This window comes from Elephantulus edwardii, unplaced genomic scaffold (genome assembly GCF_000299155.1).
Source record: "Elephantulus edwardii isolate Elephantulus edwardi_28Jun2011 unplaced genomic scaffold, EleEdw1.0 scaffold00049, whole genome shotgun sequence".
In the NCBI taxonomy this organism is placed as follows: Eukaryota; Metazoa; Chordata; class Mammalia; order Macroscelidea; family Macroscelididae; genus Elephantulus; species Elephantulus edwardii.
Genome location: NW_006399799.1, coordinates 199,582 through 220,893, shown reverse-complemented (window position 1 = coordinate 220,893; position 21,312 = coordinate 199,582). Strand labels below are relative to the sequence as shown.

At 39.2% G+C, this 21,312-nt stretch overlaps 2 protein-coding genes across 2 annotated transcripts in view; both read left to right on the top strand.

Moving 5' to 3' along the window:
* RNF19B (ring finger protein 19B) overlaps positions 1-21,312 on the top strand; it is a 27,295-nt gene that overhangs the window by 818 nt on the left and 5,165 nt on the right. The window contains exons 2-8 of the mRNA XM_006886571.1: positions 3-190; positions 10,081-10,286; positions 13,053-13,194; positions 14,491-14,653; positions 15,938-16,052; positions 17,412-17,552; positions 18,377-18,584. Of these exons, the coding sequence (XP_006886633.1) occupies positions 3-190; positions 10,081-10,286; positions 13,053-13,194; positions 14,491-14,653; positions 15,938-16,052; positions 17,412-17,552; positions 18,377-18,584 (1,163 nt within the window). The remainder of the gene's footprint in view (positions 1-2; positions 191-10,080; positions 10,287-13,052; positions 13,195-14,490; positions 14,654-15,937; positions 16,053-17,411; positions 17,553-18,376; positions 18,585-21,312) is intronic.
* Positions 3,084-4,628, top strand: LOC102873758 (spliceosome RNA helicase DDX39B-like). The gene has a single exon (XM_006886413.1). It carries the CDS (start codon positions 3,143-3,145, stop codon positions 4,427-4,429), a length of 1,287 nt encoding a protein of 428 aa, XP_006886475.1. The 5' UTR covers positions 3,084-3,142; the 3' UTR covers positions 4,430-4,628.

The following is a 21,312-nucleotide window of genomic DNA, read 5'->3' as shown; positions in this document are numbered from 1 at the left end:
AGGGAGCGGAACGTGGCAGCCGCCGCGAGCGGGGACCTCGAGCCGACGGGCGGCCGGGCGGGTGCAGGGAGGGCGCCGCGCACCGCGCGGGCTGGAGGTTGGAGGCTGAGGACCGAGCAAAGGGGAGAGCTGTCCGCGAAGTCAGGACAGGGGCGGGCGGCGCCTTGTCTAGAGGCCTTTCTGTGCCCAGGTAGGGGGCTGTCCCTTAGCAGGAACAATCGAGGGATGTTTGGCAAAGAAGGGAGGCAGTGGGACTGCCTGTTTTGGGGGGGGGGGCGTTTCGGAGGGGTGTGTCCTTTTGGCCAGAGGCCGACTTGACAGCATTGCAGGAAAAGGCGTGTTCTGCCTGGCAAACCACTACCCTTAAGTTAGGATGGAGGGGACGGGAATGGCATTCGAGGACACGACTCTGGCATTGGGAGGCTTCCCCTGGTTCCTAGGCTGCTGCCTAGAGCAGCATGAGGGCTGGACAGACCCCCTTGCTTTGTCCTGCAGAGGTTCTGTTTGTAGAAGGAAAGAGAAGTCAGTCCAGAGGTTGGTATGGTAGGAGAAAAATGTGTTTTCCAGCCTCTGTGATCTTGAGTTCTTCATGACATTGGGTCTTTTACGCGCACTCATGTGTATTCTTCATTTTTAAAGTCAGTAAATCAAAATGTGCAGTATCCACAGGGACATTCTACCACCACACTTTGCTATCTGAAGCAGTGACTGGAGACCTCCCCTCTAAAATCTAACCGTGTTACTGTTAGATAAGCCAGCAATGACGGCATGTTACAGAGCGACTCTAAGTCAAAAGCAATTTCTTGCTCTCTGACCTTGAGCACATCATTTTATTATTCTTTGTCATGCCTTGGGGGTCAAAAAAAAAAGATGCTTGAGACTCCTTGTATTGTGTACGTGTAATGCTAGTAAAATGCTGTGTGATGTTTTGTGTTATAGGAGTTAAAAGGGGCTCTTAATTGAAACCTCTATGAAGGCTGTTGTTGAGGTTCTCGTGATACTGCCACTTGCCACCTTTGAAAAGGAGCCTAAGAGTCTCTTAGCGAGAGGTGTTAAGTTCTTCAGATTTTTATTTTTTCAGTGAAGGTTTAAAAATCATACTGGTTTTTCATACAGTCATTAATAGACATTTAGTTCTCTTTGGTCAAACTTGTTTAGAGATGTAGGGTTTCTAAATTACTTGAAGTGTTGAAGTCAGAGGTACTCTATCTGTGGTAGATCACTTTCACATTCACTTAATAAATATTAGAAAGGATTTTCTAGGTTCTTGCAACCATCTGCTTCTATCTACTGACCTGGTACTGACATTAACAGGTTAATTCATATGGTCCCTAAGTTTTGTAGATGTTGATCTATTTTTTGAACCAGATTAATATTACCTTGAGATAATACTGTATAGTTCTTTTTATGATATGTATTTTAATTAAGAATTTAATTAAGAATGTGAGAGCTTGAAAGCAGATCTGTGTCTAGAGGTAGATCACTTTTCTCAGTAAACTCCTTATTTATTTTTATTTTTAAATTGATAGTAACAACCAATATTTCTTGAGTATTTAGCACATACTATTTGAAATGCTTCTATGTCTTGTATCTGGTGTCTGGTTTTCTTCTCGAATGTGTAAGACCACTCCAAGGATCTGGTTAGAATAGCTGTATTTTACAAAGGAGAGCATTGAGGCATAGAGAGGTGAAGTTGCTTGCCTAAGATCACACAGCTTTTAAATGCAGAGCCAGGATTCAAAACTTGATAGGCCCCAAGCCAGAAGCAACCACATCCTCTCTTTGGTGTCTCAACTATTCCTCAGCTAGCACTGTTTAGATGGAAAAACTAGACCCCAGACGAGGGGGCGGCAGTCTATAAATGTTAGGTGACTAGTGCTGGGAGAACAACTGCTCTCTTACCCTTTTAAAAATAATGTGTTTTCAGTGAAGTTTATGTAGTATATTAGGTTCCCATTGAACAATTCACTAAAGATGCATCAAACTTCTGGGTGTTAGTTTATTTTATGAGCCTGTCTGTTGTTTAGCTGAAATGTGACATTTGAGAGTAGTTTCAGTTCAGCATATAATGGATATTTCAAGGTGATAGTAGTGGGGTTCCTTTACTCTCATCCAGTCCAGTTAAGTCTGACCTTTCATAAGTTCTATTTTTCTCCCATTCTATCAGGATCCATCATTTTGTGTACCTAATCAGAATGATGTGTTATGTCTCTGCAAATACTGCATATTATAATAGCTTTAAATATATAATAGCTTTAAAAATTCAGTATATTGAAGTACTTTAAAAGAGACTCAATGTCATCAAGAAATTATGTTCTTGTGGTGTCAGGATAGGTGAACCTGTACTTCTTGGATCATCTTAGTCCTATAGACAGGTTTACTTTTTAAGTCTTTGGATTCCATCTTGGTTCTGCATATGTAGAGACCAGTAATTGTATCTTAGATGGCTACTTAGATGTTTGAGACTCCACGAGCTGTTCACCAAACTAGAATATAGACAATAGACTTTATAACTGTGTTAGGTTGGTTGAGAGAGTTATCCTAAGCCTTCAAGCTTGTTAAGCCTCAATCCTAATGAGGTTATTTAGTTATGTCTAAGTCCCATTTTGGTTTTTATTTGTTGTTGATTTCTTTGTTCGCATCAATAAAAATGGACAGAAATTAATTTGAGGCTTGGGACAACTGTTAGCCATTGCTCATTGGAAGTTCTAGAAAATTAGACCTTATTTTAGTCAAGTATTGGGTTGGTATTATCCACAGTTGTGTTTTGGGGGTTTGTTTTGTTTTTTTTTTTTAATTAGTTAAAAGAGCTAGAAGCAGTTTTCTATAGGTACATTTTATGTAAGTGTTACCATTATCTGGACTTAAAGAAAGTCAGAGTTTAGAGAAAAAAGGCACACAGGCATCTGTATTCAGCATACATAATTTTATTTGATCCATTGTGAAGTAGATTTAATTTTACAGATGAAGAAACATCTGGAGAATTACTTGCTCAGGGTCACATAAATAGTTATTAGTGGAGACAGACAGTGGTGTCCAACCAAGACCTGTATCTTTTCTTCTGTGTTTTAAAAAAGCAAGAGCTTGCCCTTCTTCGTCGCTGTTGCCGCTGCCATACACGCTCGCCCTACCCAGACCAATTATGGCAGAAAATGATGTGGACAATGAGCTCCTGGACTATGAAGATGATGAAGTGGAGACAGCAGCTGGAGGAGATGGGGCTGAGGCTCCTGCTAAGAAGGATGTGAAAGGATCCTATGTCTCCATCCACAGCTCTGGCTTCCGTGACTTCCTGCTTAAGCCAGAGTTGCTTCGTGCGATTGTTGACTGTGGTTTTGAGCATCCATCAGAAGTTCAGCATGAGTGCATCCCACAGGCCATTCTGGGAATGGATGTCCTATGCCAGGCTAAATCAGGCATGGGAAAGACAGCAGTGTTTGTGCTGGCCACACTGCAGCAGTTGGAGCCAGTTACTGGACAGGTATCTGTGCTGGTGATGTGTCACACTCGGGAGTTGGCTTTTCAGATCAGCAAGGAGTATGAGTGCTTCTCCAAGTACATGCCCAATGTCAAGGTTGCCGTGTTTTTTGGTGGTCTGTCTATCAAGAAGGATGAAGAGGTGTTAAAGAAGAACTGCCCACATATCGTCGTCGGAATCCCTGGCTGCATCCTCGCCTTGGCTCGAAATAAGAGTCTCAACCTCAAACACATTAAACACTTCATCTTGGATGAGTGTGACAAGATGCTTGTACAACTCGACATGCATCGGGATGTCCAGGAAATTTTTCACATGACCCCCCATGAGAAGCAGGTCATGATGTTCAGTGCTACCTTGAGCAAAGAGATTCGTCCAGTCTGCCGCAAGTTCATGCAAGACCCAATGGAGATCTTCGTGGATGATGAGACGAAGCTGACGCTGCATGGGTTGCAGCAGTACTACGTGAAACTGAAGGACAACGAGAAGAACCGGAAGCTCTTTGACCTTCTAGATGTGCTTGAGTTTAACCAGGTGGTGATCTTTGTGAAGTCTGTGCAGCGATGTATTGCCCTGGCCCAGCTCCTAGTAGAGCAGAACTTCCCAGCCATTGCCATCTACCGAGGGATGCCTCAGGAGGAGAGACTCTCTCAGTACCAGCAATTTAAAGATTGTCAACGACGTATTCTTGTGGCCACCAATCTATTTGGCCGAGGCATGGACATTGAGCGGGTGAACATTGCCTTTAACTACGACATGCCTGAGGATTCTGACACCTACTTACATCGGGTGGCCAGAGCAGGCCGATTTGGCACCAAGGGCTTGGCCGTCACGTTTGTGTCAGATGAAAATGATGCCAGGATCCTCAGTGATGTTCAGGATCGCTTTGAGGTTAATATTAGTGAGCTGCCTGACGAGATAGACATCTCCTCCTACATTGAACAGACACGGTAGAAGATTCGTCCGTTGTGGAACATGACAGTCTGTCCCCACTTCAGGAGACACCACCAGGCATGGGGGTGAAGGAGACACTACTGCCACCCAGCCTTGACCCCTCCCCCATGGCTTCCCTCTTTTGCATCACCACCACTCCTGTATCCCTGTACCTGATTTGTCAGAATTTTTTAACAAAACTAAAAATGAAACATGTGTCTCTGGTAAAAAAAAAAAAAAGAGCTTGTCATTATAACCTCACATTTTGAGATGTTACTGTATGAGATTCTTTGGCCAAGTAATGAACGAAGGACAGTGTAAAAAAGGGCCTAGAATGCTAGGATCTAGTTTCTTTTCTGATTCCTATTGTTAATAGCCTCTTGTCTCCTTTCTTTTTCTTATCTGAAATAGGTATAATCCTTTCCTGAGTCTGAGAGAATTAATGTTTGTAAAGTGATTCGAGATCTTTACTTGAAAGTGTTAGATAAATAAAGTCCTTTTATTTCCCAGACAAATGTCTGAGTTCCCCTGGTGATATAGACATGTATTTTGCCAATATCTTCTCTGTTTTCCACTGTATGTTATGATTTTCTTGTTTGGTTAGCCTTTCGGTAGATACATGTGGTGCTGGACATGATCAGGGTAACTAGCTTCTAAAACTCAAGCTAAAAAGGGTGGGCTCTGTTCGACATGTTAGGCCTGTCTTCGTTGTTGTTGTTGTCATGTGCCATCGAGTCACCTGCGACTCATAGCGACCCTATGTACAAGAACTCTATACGCTCTTCTATCCTGTGCCAACCTAACCGTCCCAAGCGCACTTATTCCCACCTCTCTAGTCACAGAATCGATCCATCTCATCGAGGGTCTTCCTCTCCTGCGCCGTCCCTCCACTCTGCCAAACATGATGTCCCTCTCCAAGGACCAGTCCCTCCTTGCAACATGCCCAAAATATGTCAGACGAAGCCTCAGAATCCTTGACTCCAGGGAACACTCTGGCTTCACCCTCTCCAGGACAAACCTGTTTGTTCTCCCAGCAGTCCATGGTATATTCAACACTCTTCTCCAGCACCACAGCTCAAAGGCATCAATTCTCTATCAACCCTAGTCACTGTCCAACTCTCTGATACATAGCACGTAATTGCGAAGACTATAGCCCGGATCAGGCGCACCTTAGTCTCCAGCCTGACATTGTTGCTCTTTGGTACTCTTGAGAGGTCCCTCACAGCCGACTTTCCCAATGCAATTCATCTCTTGATTTCCTGGCTGCTGTTACCAAGAGTGTTGACCGCGGAGCCAAGTAAACTAAAACTGTTAACTATCTCAATCTCTTTGCCATCCTTACTGATGCTGCCAATTGGCCCAGTGGTTAGAATCTTTGTTTTCTTGATGTTAAGCTTCAGTCCATATAGGAGGCTGTAGTCCTTGATCTTCTGCAGCAAACGCTTCAGGTCCTCCTCAGTTTCAGCAAGCAGGGTTGTGTCATCTGCATAATGCAGGTTATTGATGATTCTTCAACCAATCTCGATGCCACATTCCTCTTCGTACAGCCCAGCGTCTCGGATGATCTGTTCTGCATACAGATTGAAAAGGTATGGAGACAGAATACATCCCGGATGAACCCCCTTCTTGATTTTGAACCATGGAGACAGAATACATCCCTGAGGAACCCCCCCTTCTTGATTTTGAACCATGTAGTGTCTCCTTGCTCTGTTCTGATGACTGCCTCTTGGTCCGAGTATAAGTTTCGCATTAGCACAATCAAATGTTCTGGGATTCCTATTCTTCTCAGAGTCAGCCACAGCTTGTTGTGATCCACACAGTCAAAAGCCTTTGCATAGTCAATGAAGCACAGATAGACATTCTTCTGGTATTCTTTGCTTTCTGCTAAAATCCACCTAACATTAGCTATAATATCCCTAGTACCACACCCTCTTCTTAATCCAGCCTGTACATCTGGCAGTTCTCTGTTGACATTTGCCATTCAAAAAAGTTGGAATTTTTTTTTAATTCCATAGGTAACAGAGGTTTCTTTGAGTAACTGTGTTCTTGAAGTATTTTAAACAAAAGAGTAATGTCTGCATGATTTGTTGTTGTTTAGTACCATAGTGGATTTAGACTAGAGTGGAGCATAAGACCTTATGGGAAGCTCTTGGAGTTGTCTGGTGTACATTCATGGGTTGGAACAAGGGCAGGAAAAATGAAGATGGTAAAGGATTCAGCTCTTTGTTCTAACTTAGCTCAGGTTTGACTGGTAGTAAACTACAATGCAACTGCATGTACCCAGGGAGTGTTTAAAAGAATGAATCCTGTCTACCCTCCCTTTCCTGAACATTTATTCAGAGTCCATTTCTAAGTAGGTAACCTAGTTACATGGCCTACGAGTAGGAAGCACAGATATAATACAGGAACATATTTTCCTTAACAACTGCAATCTCTTAGAGCATAATCAAATTCCTATAAATAGGATGTCCTCCCACCCAAGATAGAAGTTAGGTAATGCTATGGTCTTTCCTGTTATATTGTTTCTAAAGACTTAAAAAAGTGAGTAAAAATTGTGTGACCTTGAGAGTTATTGTTGTTATGGGCCAGTAAATCACCTGCGACTCATAGCGACCTATAAATGATAGCTCTGAACCTTGTCCTATCCTGAGCCAGTCCCACTGTCCGTGACACACTGCCCCTATTACCTCAGTCACTGTGTCAGTCCATCTCATCCAAGATCTTCCTCTCCTGAGTTGTCCCTCCAACCTTTCCAAGCATGACATTCTTCTCCAAGGACTGGTCCCTCCTAGCAGCCTGACCAAGGTTTATAAGACAGAGCTTCAAAATCCTTGCCTCCAAAGAGCAATCTGGTGTCACCTACTCCAGGATAGACTTGTTTGTTCTCTTGCCAGTCCATGGTATGTTCAATACTCTTCTCCAGCACTACGATTTAAAAGCATCATTTCTTCTTCTCTTGTGCTTTTTCATTGTGCAGCTCTCTAATGCGTAACAAATAATTGCAAAGACCATGGCCTGGAACAGGTGCACCTTAGTCTCTAGACTGACTTCTTTGCATGTCAGCACTCTGGAGAGGTCCTTGACAGCTGACTTTCCTAATTCAGTTCATCTATTGGGTGCTGGTTCCAAGTGTATTAATTGTGGACTCAGTCAAGCTGAAATTGTTGAGAATCTCCATCTATCAAGAGCCAATAGGCCCAGTAAAATATCTTTGTTTTCTTAATGTTTACTTTCTGCAGCAGATGCTTCAGGTGTAATAGCATGTAATTTTTTATAATTCCTTTTTTGTTTTTTAAGCAAGACTGAATGGTTCATTAAGTTAAGAGAACAGATAGGAGAGGTCTCCCAGTGAAGGTAATGGGAAAAGGGAAACATGATGATTGTGATAGATTTGCTCTAAAGATGACTACTTGGAAAGAAGATTGCCCTTTTTGGAACGTAATGATTTACCCCTAAAAAATATTTATAATTAAACCTTAAAATGCAATTAAGTTATAGTACTTGGGATATAGTAAAATAATGTATGGATAAATTTGTGTGTTGCTAGACCCTGGAGATTTAAAAAAAAAAGGTAATTATCTAGAGAAAATCTCTTTTGAGCTAGTTCTTGAATGGATAACTATTTGCCTGGACAAGAATAAAGAAAGGTCATTTCTGGAAAGAAAGAATAGCATATGCAAAAATAAAAAAGTAGGACGAAATGTGCAATTTTTTTAACCCTGTTTTTCAGGGCAAGCTCTCAAATGTAATTTTAGAACTTGTTTAGTTACACTTGAAAGTAGCAAGTACCTCTATCTCCATTTTGAGTTAGAAACTAAGATTTGAAGAGTTTAGCTAGCTCAGTGTCACACAGTATGAGTCAGAGGCAAGGAGCCCAGACTAGGTTCCTGAAAACCAGGTTGCCAAGTCTCGTGCCCTGACTAATTCTCTGTCATGGAAATAGACTGCTGTTGATTCATGAGCATTTTGAGGTGGTTTCACTTTATTGGAACCAAATTCTATACCCACAGTTGACATGAGACATCCTACCAAAAGCTTTTTAAAGAATACTGTAATTTATTGATATTTACCTCCTGCCATGTGAGACTCATGACTTAGTGGTAGGAATTGCACAGCAAACACAAAGGTACATGGTTCAAATCCACCAGCTGCTCCACAGAAGTATGAACAATCTTCTATGCAGTTAACTGGCTGGGAAAATCTGCAGGAGGATCAGCTATGGGTTCCTACTTGATGGTTCAGAACAGTAACAACCAGGTGAGCCAGAAATGGATCATGAAGTAATTAAGGCTTCCTGACCAAATAACTTTCATCTTCAAAAGTTGGCTACTTAGTATTTAAGAGGTCATCCAGTACCTTCCCCATTTAACACAAAAGAGCAAATATGTTTGTTTCTTCATGAAACACTGTGGTTTATCTTTAGTAGTTATTTTGCACATAGGTGGGGTAAATTTGCTCATAACTCCTACAGGATATGAATCATTTGTGTTCACACATTGACCTATTCTCATTTTGTTCTTTCTGAGAAGAATATTATTATAGAATGTATTATGTAACATTGAAGATACTGTTATTTATATTAAAGACATTCTTAAATCAACTTTGCAGAATCTATGATAAACTGAAGAACTTGGGTAATTTTCATGAACATCTAGTATACATTCAAATAAACAAGTATAAAAAGTCCAGGAAAACATTATTAGCCCTATATATGTTCAAGATCTTTGCTTACTATGGGAGGCTGTAAAATCGGGAATAGCACAGTCCAGATGGCAACACTGAAGCCTGCAACCATTGACCTGTTTAAAAATTGTGTAGTGAAAATTTGTAACTGCTGACTTCCATTCTTCTCTTGTTTCTTTAAATTACTTTGTTTTGAACAAGTATTTACATATTAGGAAAGTGTGACTATTTAACAGACATATTTAGATTAATCAGGAAAGTTAATAATTTTAATTCAATTGTTTGTGAGAGACCAATTCTTGGTAAATATTATAAAATAAGTAATGCTGGTGAGATAAGGAGGTATGACTTTGTACTATATTAATAAGGTAGATAGTGGTGATTTATTTTATAGCTTTGAATTGAAAGAGGAGAAAAAGAATAGAAAGATTAGATGAGCTTTCACTCTAGAAGGAGTTGATCATGAATCTGTCAGTTGCTGTTGTCTCCAAGGCTATGGTCAGACTAGTTTTACTGTAAAACTTAAAGTTTAAAAAAAATGCTTGCTTTAATTTTTGCTCTCATTCTTTATTTTACAAATTTTCCATCTCCTCATGTAAACAAATTCTAATCTCTAAATACAGCAAACCATCAAAAGAAAATAGTTTTATAACCTGTTATTTATGAAACTTGCTATGGCAGACTGCTCCTCAAGCAGTTAAAGCTGTGATGAAATAAATGCTATAAATTAGGCTAAATATATTTTCTCCAGAAAACAAAAGGATTTGTAATCTTAGGAAGAGATCTGCTTTTTCACATAGAATATGCATTACAGTTAAGTGTACTTCTGTGGGGGTGGGGAGCAGTGTATGTGTATGCATCCTTTTCTCTAACTCCTATATGGTGTGAGAATGGGGCGCCAGTGTTAGCCACTGGAATTGATGAATCGTATCAGTGATGGTTAGATCATTCTTCACCTTGCTGATATTTCTTCCTATTTTCATACTCAGTTATGCTGTTATTGCCTATGGCTGTGCCAGCTGCCCAAAGCTGACCTGTGAAAGAGAAGGCTGCCAGACTGAGTTCTGCTACCACTGTAAGCAAATATGGCATCCAAATCAGACATGCGATATGGCACGGCAGCAGAGGGCGCAGACTCTGAGAGTACGGACCAAGCACACTTCAGGTCTCAGTTATGGACAAGACTCTGGACCAGGTATAAGTTATTTCTCACTTCATTTGATATTAAAGAATGGGGGCCCAAAGCTGTATAACAATCTGATTCCTTGAAATCAGAGTAGAAAATACCATTTGGCAGTCCTTTGAGTATTATATTTGATAGGTAGCATCCCTCTTTTACCATTATAAATTATCTAGCTCAAATAAAATTAGAAGATAGCAAACTACCTTTGGTACCTGAGTCCCTAGGATGCTGTGCTACTAATCCAAAAGCCACACCTCTCTGGCCATTCAAATCCACTAACAGTTTAGCAGGAGCAAAATGGATAATCTCCTTCCATGCCATTGATAGCCTCAGAATGGGTTCTATTCACATGGCAATGAATTGAGAATTTCTGCTTTTTTAGTAATACATCTCATAATAGAGAACAATTAGATCTTTTTGATGGTCCTTGGAAAACTCACTGTAAGCAGAAAGATATTTAACTCTTGTTCCCCTTGTACTGTTTTCCCAATAGTTTTGAGTGTATCACTGCTTTTGAAAGTAGGATACAGACAAAAGTTTGGACTAATGATTAACTTTAAAAGGAGGAATGCCACACATTTGGTTCCAGCCTTGATAAGTCAGTGTAACTTTGTTTTAAAATGTCAATCGGTTTATTTCCTTTTGTAAATGTGTTTTATTTCACTGATGTCTTTTGGGAAAGGCTAATAGGAAAAATTTTACCATCCACATTTTCCTGACACAGTATAATTTCTCAGAGTGTCTTTGTAAGAGGAGATTTTCTTGCTTGCTATGAAAATTACCACATGTACCAGATGCTGGAGAAGGAGGGGCAGTCTCCTCCTGTACCAGCCAGATCCAATTTGATGGTACACACAAAAAATAATTTAAAAAAATTTTATGGGAGGAGGAATTGTAAAACAATGAAAGAATTTTTCCTTTACTTTTCTAAGAGGGTAGTGTACTAGGGGGGAGTGATGAGAGGGGAGCAAAGTGCAACAATGAATGAATGTAAATCCAAAGTCTCTGTAAATTTTCATTGAAATTAATAATAAATTTTAAAAAAAGGAAAAAAGTTTTATCTAATGAGAATTATAAAAATATGACATGGAAACATGAAATGATCATGTTTTTTTTTAAAATGTGGAAACCCAGTCTCTGTAAATTTTCATTGAAATTAATAATAAATTTTAAAAAAGGAAAAAAGTTTTAATCTTATATGAGAATTATAAAAATGTGACACAGAGACATGAAATGATCATGTTTTTTTAAAAAAATGCTGGAACATTCATTTGACAGAATTGTGACATACCTTCAATTTGTTACACACACATACACACAATCTGTGAAGCTCAAAAAAATACAGCTTGCTTGAATGTGATTAAGGCCATATTTCAAGGTGAAAAAAATCTGATTATTTTGTATTTAAAAATGCTTTGTTCTTGCTATAGCAAATAAATGACAAGATGACTTAAAAAAACTTTTTTAGAAAAAAAAATTACCACCTGTATACTACACGGCATTACCAATTGTTTTTTTGTTTATTTAAAATTTGAAACATAAGGTTGAATTAAGAACAAATCACAATGACCCTTAATGAGTATAAAAATTTAGTTTCATCAACTGAAGTTTCTTAAAGCCAATTCTAGAATGCAGTCTACTCTTTCTGGCAACACCCTGCTTTAGATAAAGAAACTGTTCAAACAACAGGGAACACTACGTGGTTTAAAATCAGAAAAAGTATGCACTTGTTTTGAATCCTTTCCCCTTACCTCTTTAGTCTGTATATTGAGCAAAAAATTTGAGAAGTTGGACTATGCTGAAGAACATGGCATAAAGATTAGAGGACAGCTCAACAACCTGCATTTGTGCAGATGATTCATTCTTACTAGATAGGAGGCATTTACTGAAGAAGATAAAAGACAACAGCCTTTAATAATGGATTACATCTCAGCATCAAGAAAACAAAAATCTTTACTGGACCAATAGGCATCATGATGATTGATAGATAGGTAGATAGATGGATAGACAGGTAGGTAAGTAGGTAGATCCCAACCTTGGCTTTTTCATTTGCTTCTTATGCATCTGAAGGTTGAACAATGAATAAAGAAGACTAATGGAAAATCAGTATTTTTGGATTGTGTTTGTAAAGAGTGCTGATTATCCCATGGGCTGCAGAAAGAACAAACAAATCTATCTTGGAGGAAGTATAACCAGGGTGCTCCTAGAGGTAAAGATGGTGAAATTTTGACTCATATACTGGTGGCATGTTGTCAGGAGGAAGTAGTCTTTGAAAAAGGACATCATGCAGGAAAAGTAGATGGTCAGAGAAAAAGAAGACCTTTAACAAGATGGATTGATAGTGACTGCAACAGTGCGCTTGAACATATCAGAGATCATGAAGATGACACAGGATGTAAGGCAAAGTTTTAATCTTTTGTTCCTTGCGAATCTGGACAACATCTAACAACCATAACTTTGGCTAGTAGAATTTCTAGATTTACTGGAATCCCTCATTCTCTATGGCTCTGTGGCTCAAGTAATATGTACATTTAAGCCAAACTAGGTTAAACGGATTATATTTTTCTACACAGGAAAAAATATCACTGGTGGCAGAGTGGTTACATGTTCAGCTGCTAGCTGATTGGTGGATAATTCAGCCATTTCAAGAAAAATATATAGCAGTGCTAACCTGCCCTGCAGGATCAGCTTATGAATAGGAATCAACCTGACAGCAGTGGTTTTGTTTGGTTTGGTTTTTGGGGGGTTTTTTAACCATTCTTTCTTCCTCTTTAGCAGATGACATCAAGTCATGCCCAAGATGCAGTGCTTACATTATCAAGATGAATGATGGAAGCTGTAATCACATGACGTGTGCTGTTTGTGGCTGTGAATTCTGTTGGCTTTGTATGAAAGAGATCTCAGACTTGCATTACCTCAGGTGAGATGAGAAATGTGTCTATTGCATTTAGAGTATTGTTTTCTCACTGATTTCGAGGAAAGGATATTAAAAAGATAGCTATCTTTTCATTACAGCATGAGGAAGTGGTAAAAATTGAATTGTGTTTGCAAAGAGTTCTCTTTATTCCTCAGCAGCACCTAAAAACTGATCATGTTTTTTTCTCCAGCTCAGCAACCTTCAGAGATCATTTCTGTTACCTTCCAGTTAGAGATCAGTTTCTCTAGCATGGCTTTTAGCGCGTTCTATAGTCTGCCCTTAATCTACTTTTGTAGCTATTTCCATTTTGGTTTCATACATTAATCTAGGCTATCCTTTCCCTGCTGTTTCACTTCACACTTACTCATATTCTTTTTCCTGAAATGCTTTCTTGTTACTTCATCCTTTCTTTTCATTTTTCCATTTTCATTTCAGCTTGTTGAATTCTTACTCATCCTTCAAAGACCACTTAAGCATCATTCAGCTACAGTGCCATCCCTCACTTCTGCCTCCTTCTTCTTTATTGACATTCATTTATTCTTGGTTTTGTAAACATAATTACTACTGTACACTTTATTTACATGTTCAGTATTAGTAAACTATAAGTTTCTTGAGGTTAAGTTTTTTTACAGGTCTTTGTATGTGATGAGTTGCCAAAAAATTAAATCAGTATTAAAATATTGTCTATAACGAATTAAGACTTAGCATTTATTGTGTCAGTCATTGGGGACATAGGAGTGAATGAGACAAGACTTCTACTTTAGAATTGCTTATCCCGTTTATTGGAAAAAGAAGCATAAGTACAAAGACAAGAAGAGTGAACAAAATAGTTCAATAGATGTTGCCAAACTCAATACCAAACTGATAATACAGAGTGTGAAGAGAGGTCTTTTTAACTCCTTTCTCAGGAATATATTTTGCAGCTGACTATCACATGCCAAGAAAACTGCAATTCAGCATGTTCATTAACTGCAGAGCACAGTGCATTGGATGAAATGTCTTGAGTAGGAAGGCTGTTCAGGATCCTTAGTTGTATCAGTCAGAAAAGCTAGATCAGTGTTGATAGTTGAGAAGAATCTGAAGGCATGCCTTTATTTATTTTTTTTTAATTAAGTTGAAAGCCCAGATTCATAATAATCTGGCCTGTCCTTTAGTCACCCTTGTGTATTATGTTCATTTCCTATAACCTCTCTGTTAATCACTCTTATTAAAAAGTAGATTCTTGATCTTATCAGACTCTAATGACAACAGCTACGCTTGTAATATTGAGATTAACTTTAGTATATGTTTCCTCTGCAGCCCTTCTGGCTGCACATTCTGGGGCAAGAAGCCGTGGAGCCGCAAGAAGAAAATTCTCTGGCAGCTGGGCACATTGATTGGTGCTCCGGTGGGAATTTCCCTCATTGCTGGCATTGCAATTCCTGCCATGGTCATTGGCATTCCTGTCTATGTTGGCAGGAAGGTAAGATACTAGGTTCTGTGCACCTACCGATAGGCTTCAAATTTAATGATAAAGATTTGAGGAAATTGGGGAGGAACTTTATTTCAGAGCTGACTGAAAACCAGCTGGTTCTTTGATAAAAATAACCTTAGTTTCTTAAATTAATTTTCTTTTTTTTTTCCTTTGAGCTTTCTCCCCCCCCTTTTTTTTATTAAATTTTATTAATTTTAATGAGCATTTACAGAGATTTGGGGTTTTCATTCATTCATTCATTGTTGCACTATTTTCTCTACCCTCCTCTCCAGTTCGTTCTTCTTTCCCCCCCCTTGAAAGTCTGTTTTAATTGTCCAGTTGCCACAGTGCTTGTCAAAGCCAGTTCTGATTAATCTCCTTTGTCAGTGTGTCCTTTGCCATTCCCTATCACTCCTCCTTGAGAGAGACTTCACCCTGATTCATAAGGAAAAGGGGATGGTGTATTCTCTTAGCTACTTCCTGCTGGAAAGGGACGCTGTAAGTTTCAGGGTGAAGATCTTCTCTCACTACTCTAAAGGGCCCCTTTTGCAATAGGAAACACAGAGACTATTATGGAGATTGATTTTGGAATTTAGATGCACTGTTATCAGTTGTGCTTAGCTGTGCATGTTCATATCCTTGAAGATGTATCATGGAAGTGTTGCAGCCTAGAAGACACAAATTTAACAAGTTAAAAGTACATGAGTCAAAAATTGAAAAGCAATAATATTCCAGGTAGAGGCTCTAATAGTGGCACCAATCAAGTTACAGAGGGAAGGTAGTTCTTACAATAAAAGGCCTATTGACTAGCAATTTGTCTATTATATTATAAAAGTTAGGAATCATAAGATGTTAAATGAATTTTCTTAAGAACTCTCGGATATCTTGACAGCCGGGGCCTGGTTTCTCTCAGTGACTTAAAGGTGAAATGTTTATTTCATTCTCTTGTGCTGTTTTGTCTCTTGAAGTAACTTTTTTTGTTGTTGTTGTAGATTTTTTTTTTAAATTTTTATTTTTATTATTTTTGTGTGAGTGTACCATCAAATTAGATCTGACTGGTACAGGTGGAGATTGTCCCTCCTTCCCCGGCAGAGCATCTGGTGGATTTGAAGTAACTTTATTTGCATTACTTTTTATCTTTCAGGTCTGAGTTAGATTAAAATTGGGAAGAGATACCTCCTTAGGGTGGAGGCTATGTTTTATTATATATAGTTTATAAGTGAATATTCACTTTGCCTTTTTTTTTCCTGACAGAGAGAGAGTTGACTTGAAATTGCTTTTTTTATTCCTTAGATCCATAGCCGATATGAGGGAAGGAAAACTTCCAAGCACAAGAGGAATTTGGCTATCACAGGAGGAGTGACTTTGTCAGTCATTGCATCCCCAGTTATTGCTGCAGTTAGTGTTGGTAAGCTAGTCAGTTCCACTCTATCTGGTTCTCTCCCTTTGTCTTTCCCCTTTTCACACTTAACTTCAATTGTCATCTCAGTATTTGTTTCCTCTCTTGATTTTTGTTTCCTGTCACCTTTCTTTTTTTTTTTCTCGCGCACACACACACACACACACACACACACACAGACATACACACTCCTGTCACCTTTCTGATCACAGCAGTTTGGCCAGCCCAGATACTTCACCCTGAAAATTACTAAATTTTATACCAAACCCACTTTGATTAAACATCATTATTGTGATTATTTTTATTTTTCAGTTTTTCAGGCACACGAGATTATCAGGCTTGGGATTTTTTTAAAAAAAGAAAATTCTTAATTTACTTTCTAGAGCTTGGTCTAGCACAAAAAAAAGATTAAAGTTGTTGTAAACCCTAGTTTTAAAAGTTACATCTTCCTTCTCTCCTACTATTCATGAATATCACAAAAACCTACAAAACAAAATTGTTTTTACTTTGATTTGCTTAATGTCTGGGTATTTTGGGAAACATAAATCTTTGCTTTAGAATAAAATAACTTTTTTTGAAGGTCTTCATGTGCAGGGAGCAGTTCTGCATGTCTTCATTTAAGTTCTACATTTAAGCCTCACAGCAGCACAGTTGCAACATAAAGATGCAGTAAATTGCTCAAAATCATGCAGTGGGGGTGTGAAACCAGGCAGTCTGACTTCAGAGCCTATTGTATTTTTAATAACAAAGACATTCTACCTCACAGCAGTATGATTTTAGAATTGAGGAAGAGAGCAAGAATTAAGGAAGGCAAGGAAGAGAGTAGTCCTAATGTTGATTTTTTTTTTAGTCCCTTGCAATTGAAATTGTTAGCTCTTCAACAAACATAAATTCCTGTAGTCAAATCAGAACTGACTCGTAGCAGCCACGCCTGCAGATTTTCTTCCTGTAGTCATGTGGAAAGAGTGGCCCATCTTTCTTCCGAGGAGTAGCTGATGGATCCAAACCACCTTTGCATTAGCTCCACAGCTCTCTATGGACTACACAACCAGAGTTCTCCAACAATGAATAGAATAGGGGGAAATGAAAGCAATATGTATTTACTGTTCTGCACATTCTCATTTGATTCTAACCTCCTCATGGAGGAGATGTCCAAAGTCACACAACTACTAAACTGGTGCTAAGATTATAATCCAGGATTTCTGATTCAAAGACCAGTAGTCATTCTGTTTCACTTAGCTACATCTTTGGGATAATCATGTCATTTCTTAGCACTTTAATGTGGTTTGTTCATATCCAGGCTGGAAAGGAGAATTCAGGGCACTCCTGGCTGACAGTCTGCTGACTTGTTTCCTTCTCTTCCCCCAGGTATTGGTGTCCCCATTATGCTGGCATATGTCTATGGGGTTGTGCCCATTTCTCTCTGTCGTGGAGGAGGCTGTGGAGTTAGCACAGCTAATGGAAAGGGAGTAAAAATTGAATTTGATGAAGATGATGGTCCAATTACAGGTAAAAGCAGAATTTTTTTCCCCCCACATTTGATAAGACTAAAGTTAAAAATTCAAACTTCAAACACATTTTATAGATTGTCATTGTGTTGCTTTGGATAATGAGCTTTGTAGAGGGGTAAAGTATTTTTAGATTTTCATTTCTTTGTTCCAGAATTATTAGGTTAATTCCTCTGGTACCTGCCTCTCTGGGCAGGTACAAACTATTAGAATTTCAAGTATCTCCAAGTACACTAGTGGTTTAATGATGATTATAATAATCTTGTACCAGCACAGTACTTTATCATTTTCAGAAGGCTTTGCTTAATTATTATCTCATTTACTTTTTTTACAATGGCTATCTGGAGAAGGAGAGCAGAGACCCAATTTTTCATCTCCGTTCATTAGGAATTTGACTTTGTCTCCATATCTGTGAAATGGAATCAAGAACTTGAACAGAGCTGAGACTAAAAAGCAAGGCTTCTGACTTCTCTTAAAGATTGTGTCCACTGAACCATATTAATTAAGTTGTGGCGTTGAGGTTTTTTTAAGCTCTCTACTAATATGAGCATTTGAAAAATACTATTCTTTTGATTAGGTGGCTGCTATGGTGTAGTGGAAAGAAGACTGGACTAAGAGTCAGAATTAAAGATTTGTGTGAGACTAGCTGTGATCTTATTAACAGCTGATATGATACCTGCATGTAGTAGCTTTACATTAAGTGCTTGAATAAATTAGTACCTTTTTTACATGGAAATCCTCCACTCTAAAAAGAATCATTGCAGGAAATATCTACCAGACTACATTGATGATGTTTTGCATTGAAATGTTTTTTTCTGTCTCCAGTGGCAGATGCCTGGCGAGCCCTCAAGAATCCCAGCATTGGAGAAAGCAGCATTGAAGGCCTAACTAGCGTGTTGAGTACCAGTGGAAGCCCTACAGATGGACTCAGTGTAATGCAGGGCCCTTATAGTGAAACAGCCAGCTTTGCAGCCCTCTCTGGAGGCACACTGAGTGGCGGCATACTTTCCAGTGGCAAGGGGAAATACAGCAGGTAAACGAATGGTTATCTTGTAATGAAACTAATTGGAACTATAAGAAGTAGAATATATGTATGGGCCCCTAGATAGCACAGTTTATATTTAACTACTGTGTTAAAGATCGGCAGTCTGAGCCTTCTCAGCACTGCTGTGGGAGAAAAAGCCTGATGATATTGTAGACATTCAAACCTGTGGAGCAGTTCTTTCTGTAACACATAGGGTTACCATGAGTTGACATTTTTAATTTCTATTGAACTATTTGAAATCTGCTCAACAATAATGACATGTCCCATATACCATCTCATTTTTATTTCTTTTTCAATGGATTTTTTGTTAACTTTTGCACTTAGAAGACCATCTCAGAAAGATTAAATAGTTTACAAAAGGCGCTGTGCCGTTGTTGTTGTTGTGACATCAGATCTTCCCTGCACTTGGCTGCCTGCATAAGGAAGGGAAAGCATGCATTTTAAAGAATTCCCAAGACCATATGCTCCATTTGGCTTGTCACTAGCTGTCTGCTGAACAGCATTTATGCTGTATCTGGTTGACTTATTGGTGCTGTAGTCTTTCATTATTTTCCTGTTCTCATTTAAAAGAAAATCAGTTCTATGAACATGTGTTGAGAATATGTAGAACTTTATAATGTGAAAGGGTTGTGATTTGGTCATTTCATGAGTTAGAGAAACCAGACTATATTCTTAGCAGCATATCAGATCCTCCATTAGAATCTATAAGTTGATTGCATTGGAGAACAAACCTGTGGAAGGGAAAAGTTGGTTGGCAAAAGCTATAGGGGAGCTAATTTTGGTTTGTATAGAGAATATAGGGGAACTCTCACGGCCTACTGATGGCATGTGGTTTGAATACACCAGCTGCTATGTGGAAGAAAGATGGACATTCTCCTCCCGTGTGATTTACTGACTCTGAAAACTCCACTGAGAGGGTCAATCCTGACTCAACAGCACATAGCAACAACATAGAGAATATTGGGAAAATTTATATAAAAGACAAAATAAGGAATGATCTGGATGGTGGGGGGGGAGGAAATAATCTGCTGATGGCCATTTGGCTATTTGAGGGATTCAAGCAACAGGTGGTTGGTGAACTGGATCCCACCCCTGTGTAACTGTGTCAGTTACGTGGGGAAAGGGTTCTGGTGGGCTTAGTGGTGCAGAGCTGTGCTGCCAACCTGAAGGCACATGGTTTAAATCTACCAGCTTCTCTGTGCAACAACGATGGGTGGTCTCCTCCCATGCAGTTTACTGCCTCTGAAACAGCACAACAACACAGCACACAGCAACAGCAACATAGAGAATATAGGGTAAATCTGTAAAAGGCAAAGGAAGGCATAGACTATCATCATAGTAATCTGCCTACCCTTGGAAGTGACACCCGTGACTGGCTATTAGAGGGGTTCAAGCAACAGGTGGTAGGTGAACTGGATTCCATACCTAAGTGTCTGTCATTCACCTGGGGAATGAGCTCTGGTGGCCTACTGGTAGGGCCCTGTGCTGCCAGCCTGAAGGCACATGGTTTAAAACTACCAGCTTCTACAAGGGAGTAAGATGGACATTCTCCTGCAATGTTATTTACTGTCTCTGAAAACCCCCTGGCGGGTCAGCTAAGAGTCAGTTTTGACTAGGCAGTACATAACAATAATCCAGGAATTCTTGGATTATAAACTGAGTATCTGTTTTCAGAACCTTCCAGGTGATTATAGCACACTCATTACATGAACTCAGGATCTATGAGCTACCTAAGTAGATGGCTTTTGTGAGTAGGCTCTCCAACTACAAGTGATTATATGACAGAAGTTGAAATCAGAACCCAGGTCTTCTGGCATGTTCACTTTCCATTGTACTACCTCATTTTCCTGGACTAGGACACATTCTTGAAGGGTATTGAGGCAGAGTAGCACAGCAGCATAGCTGTCAGGGCTGAGGCGGCTTGAATGTGCAACTGCAGGCAGCTGCTGACCTATTTGTCTCATGACTCTGGCTGTCTCTTGTTAAGGGATCCCGCCCCCATATGCCAGAAGTAGTCATTGCTGTGCTTTCTTAAAAACCAACACCCCTGTAAATAAGCAGACAGACGTAATTGAAGACTGACTTGCTGAAACTGCAGCTTAACCAGTCCAGCTGTTCCAGTTTTGTGAAAGCTTTTCTTTTATAGGAAGTGAATGAGTCAGATGGATTTAACTGTGAAACTCATTATGAGGAAATACTTAAGTATGCAACAGAATGGTACTGGGGCCAAGAAAAGAGATGGTTATAGTTCTCAGCTTTGAGACATAATTGAAAAAAATTTGTTGCCACTAGAAGTTTGGTCCCTATATGATCGTTAATAAAATAGCCTTAGGATAAGGTTCTGAGGGTGAAGTGTAAATATAGAACTCATAAACTATAGTGGAGGAAGAGACATAACAAATTGATTTTGTAAAAAATTGGATAAGTGCTGTAGGAACACTTAGCTAGAAGTGATTAGTTTGCTGGGAGAGTAAGGATATAATGCCATTTTCATTTGTTACTAAATACTTAAAAAACACATGTGAGTTAGTCCAGTAGAGGAGGAAAATTTTCAGAGAGAAGAGAAAATTAAATAGTATGTACAAAGTCATGAAAATATAAAAGAAGTATATGTAAAGTTTAAAGACTAAGGTGTTGTTGTTGTTGTTGTTATGTGCCGTCGAGTTGCCTGCGACTCATAGCGACCCTATGTACAACAGCCCTAAACTCCGCTCTG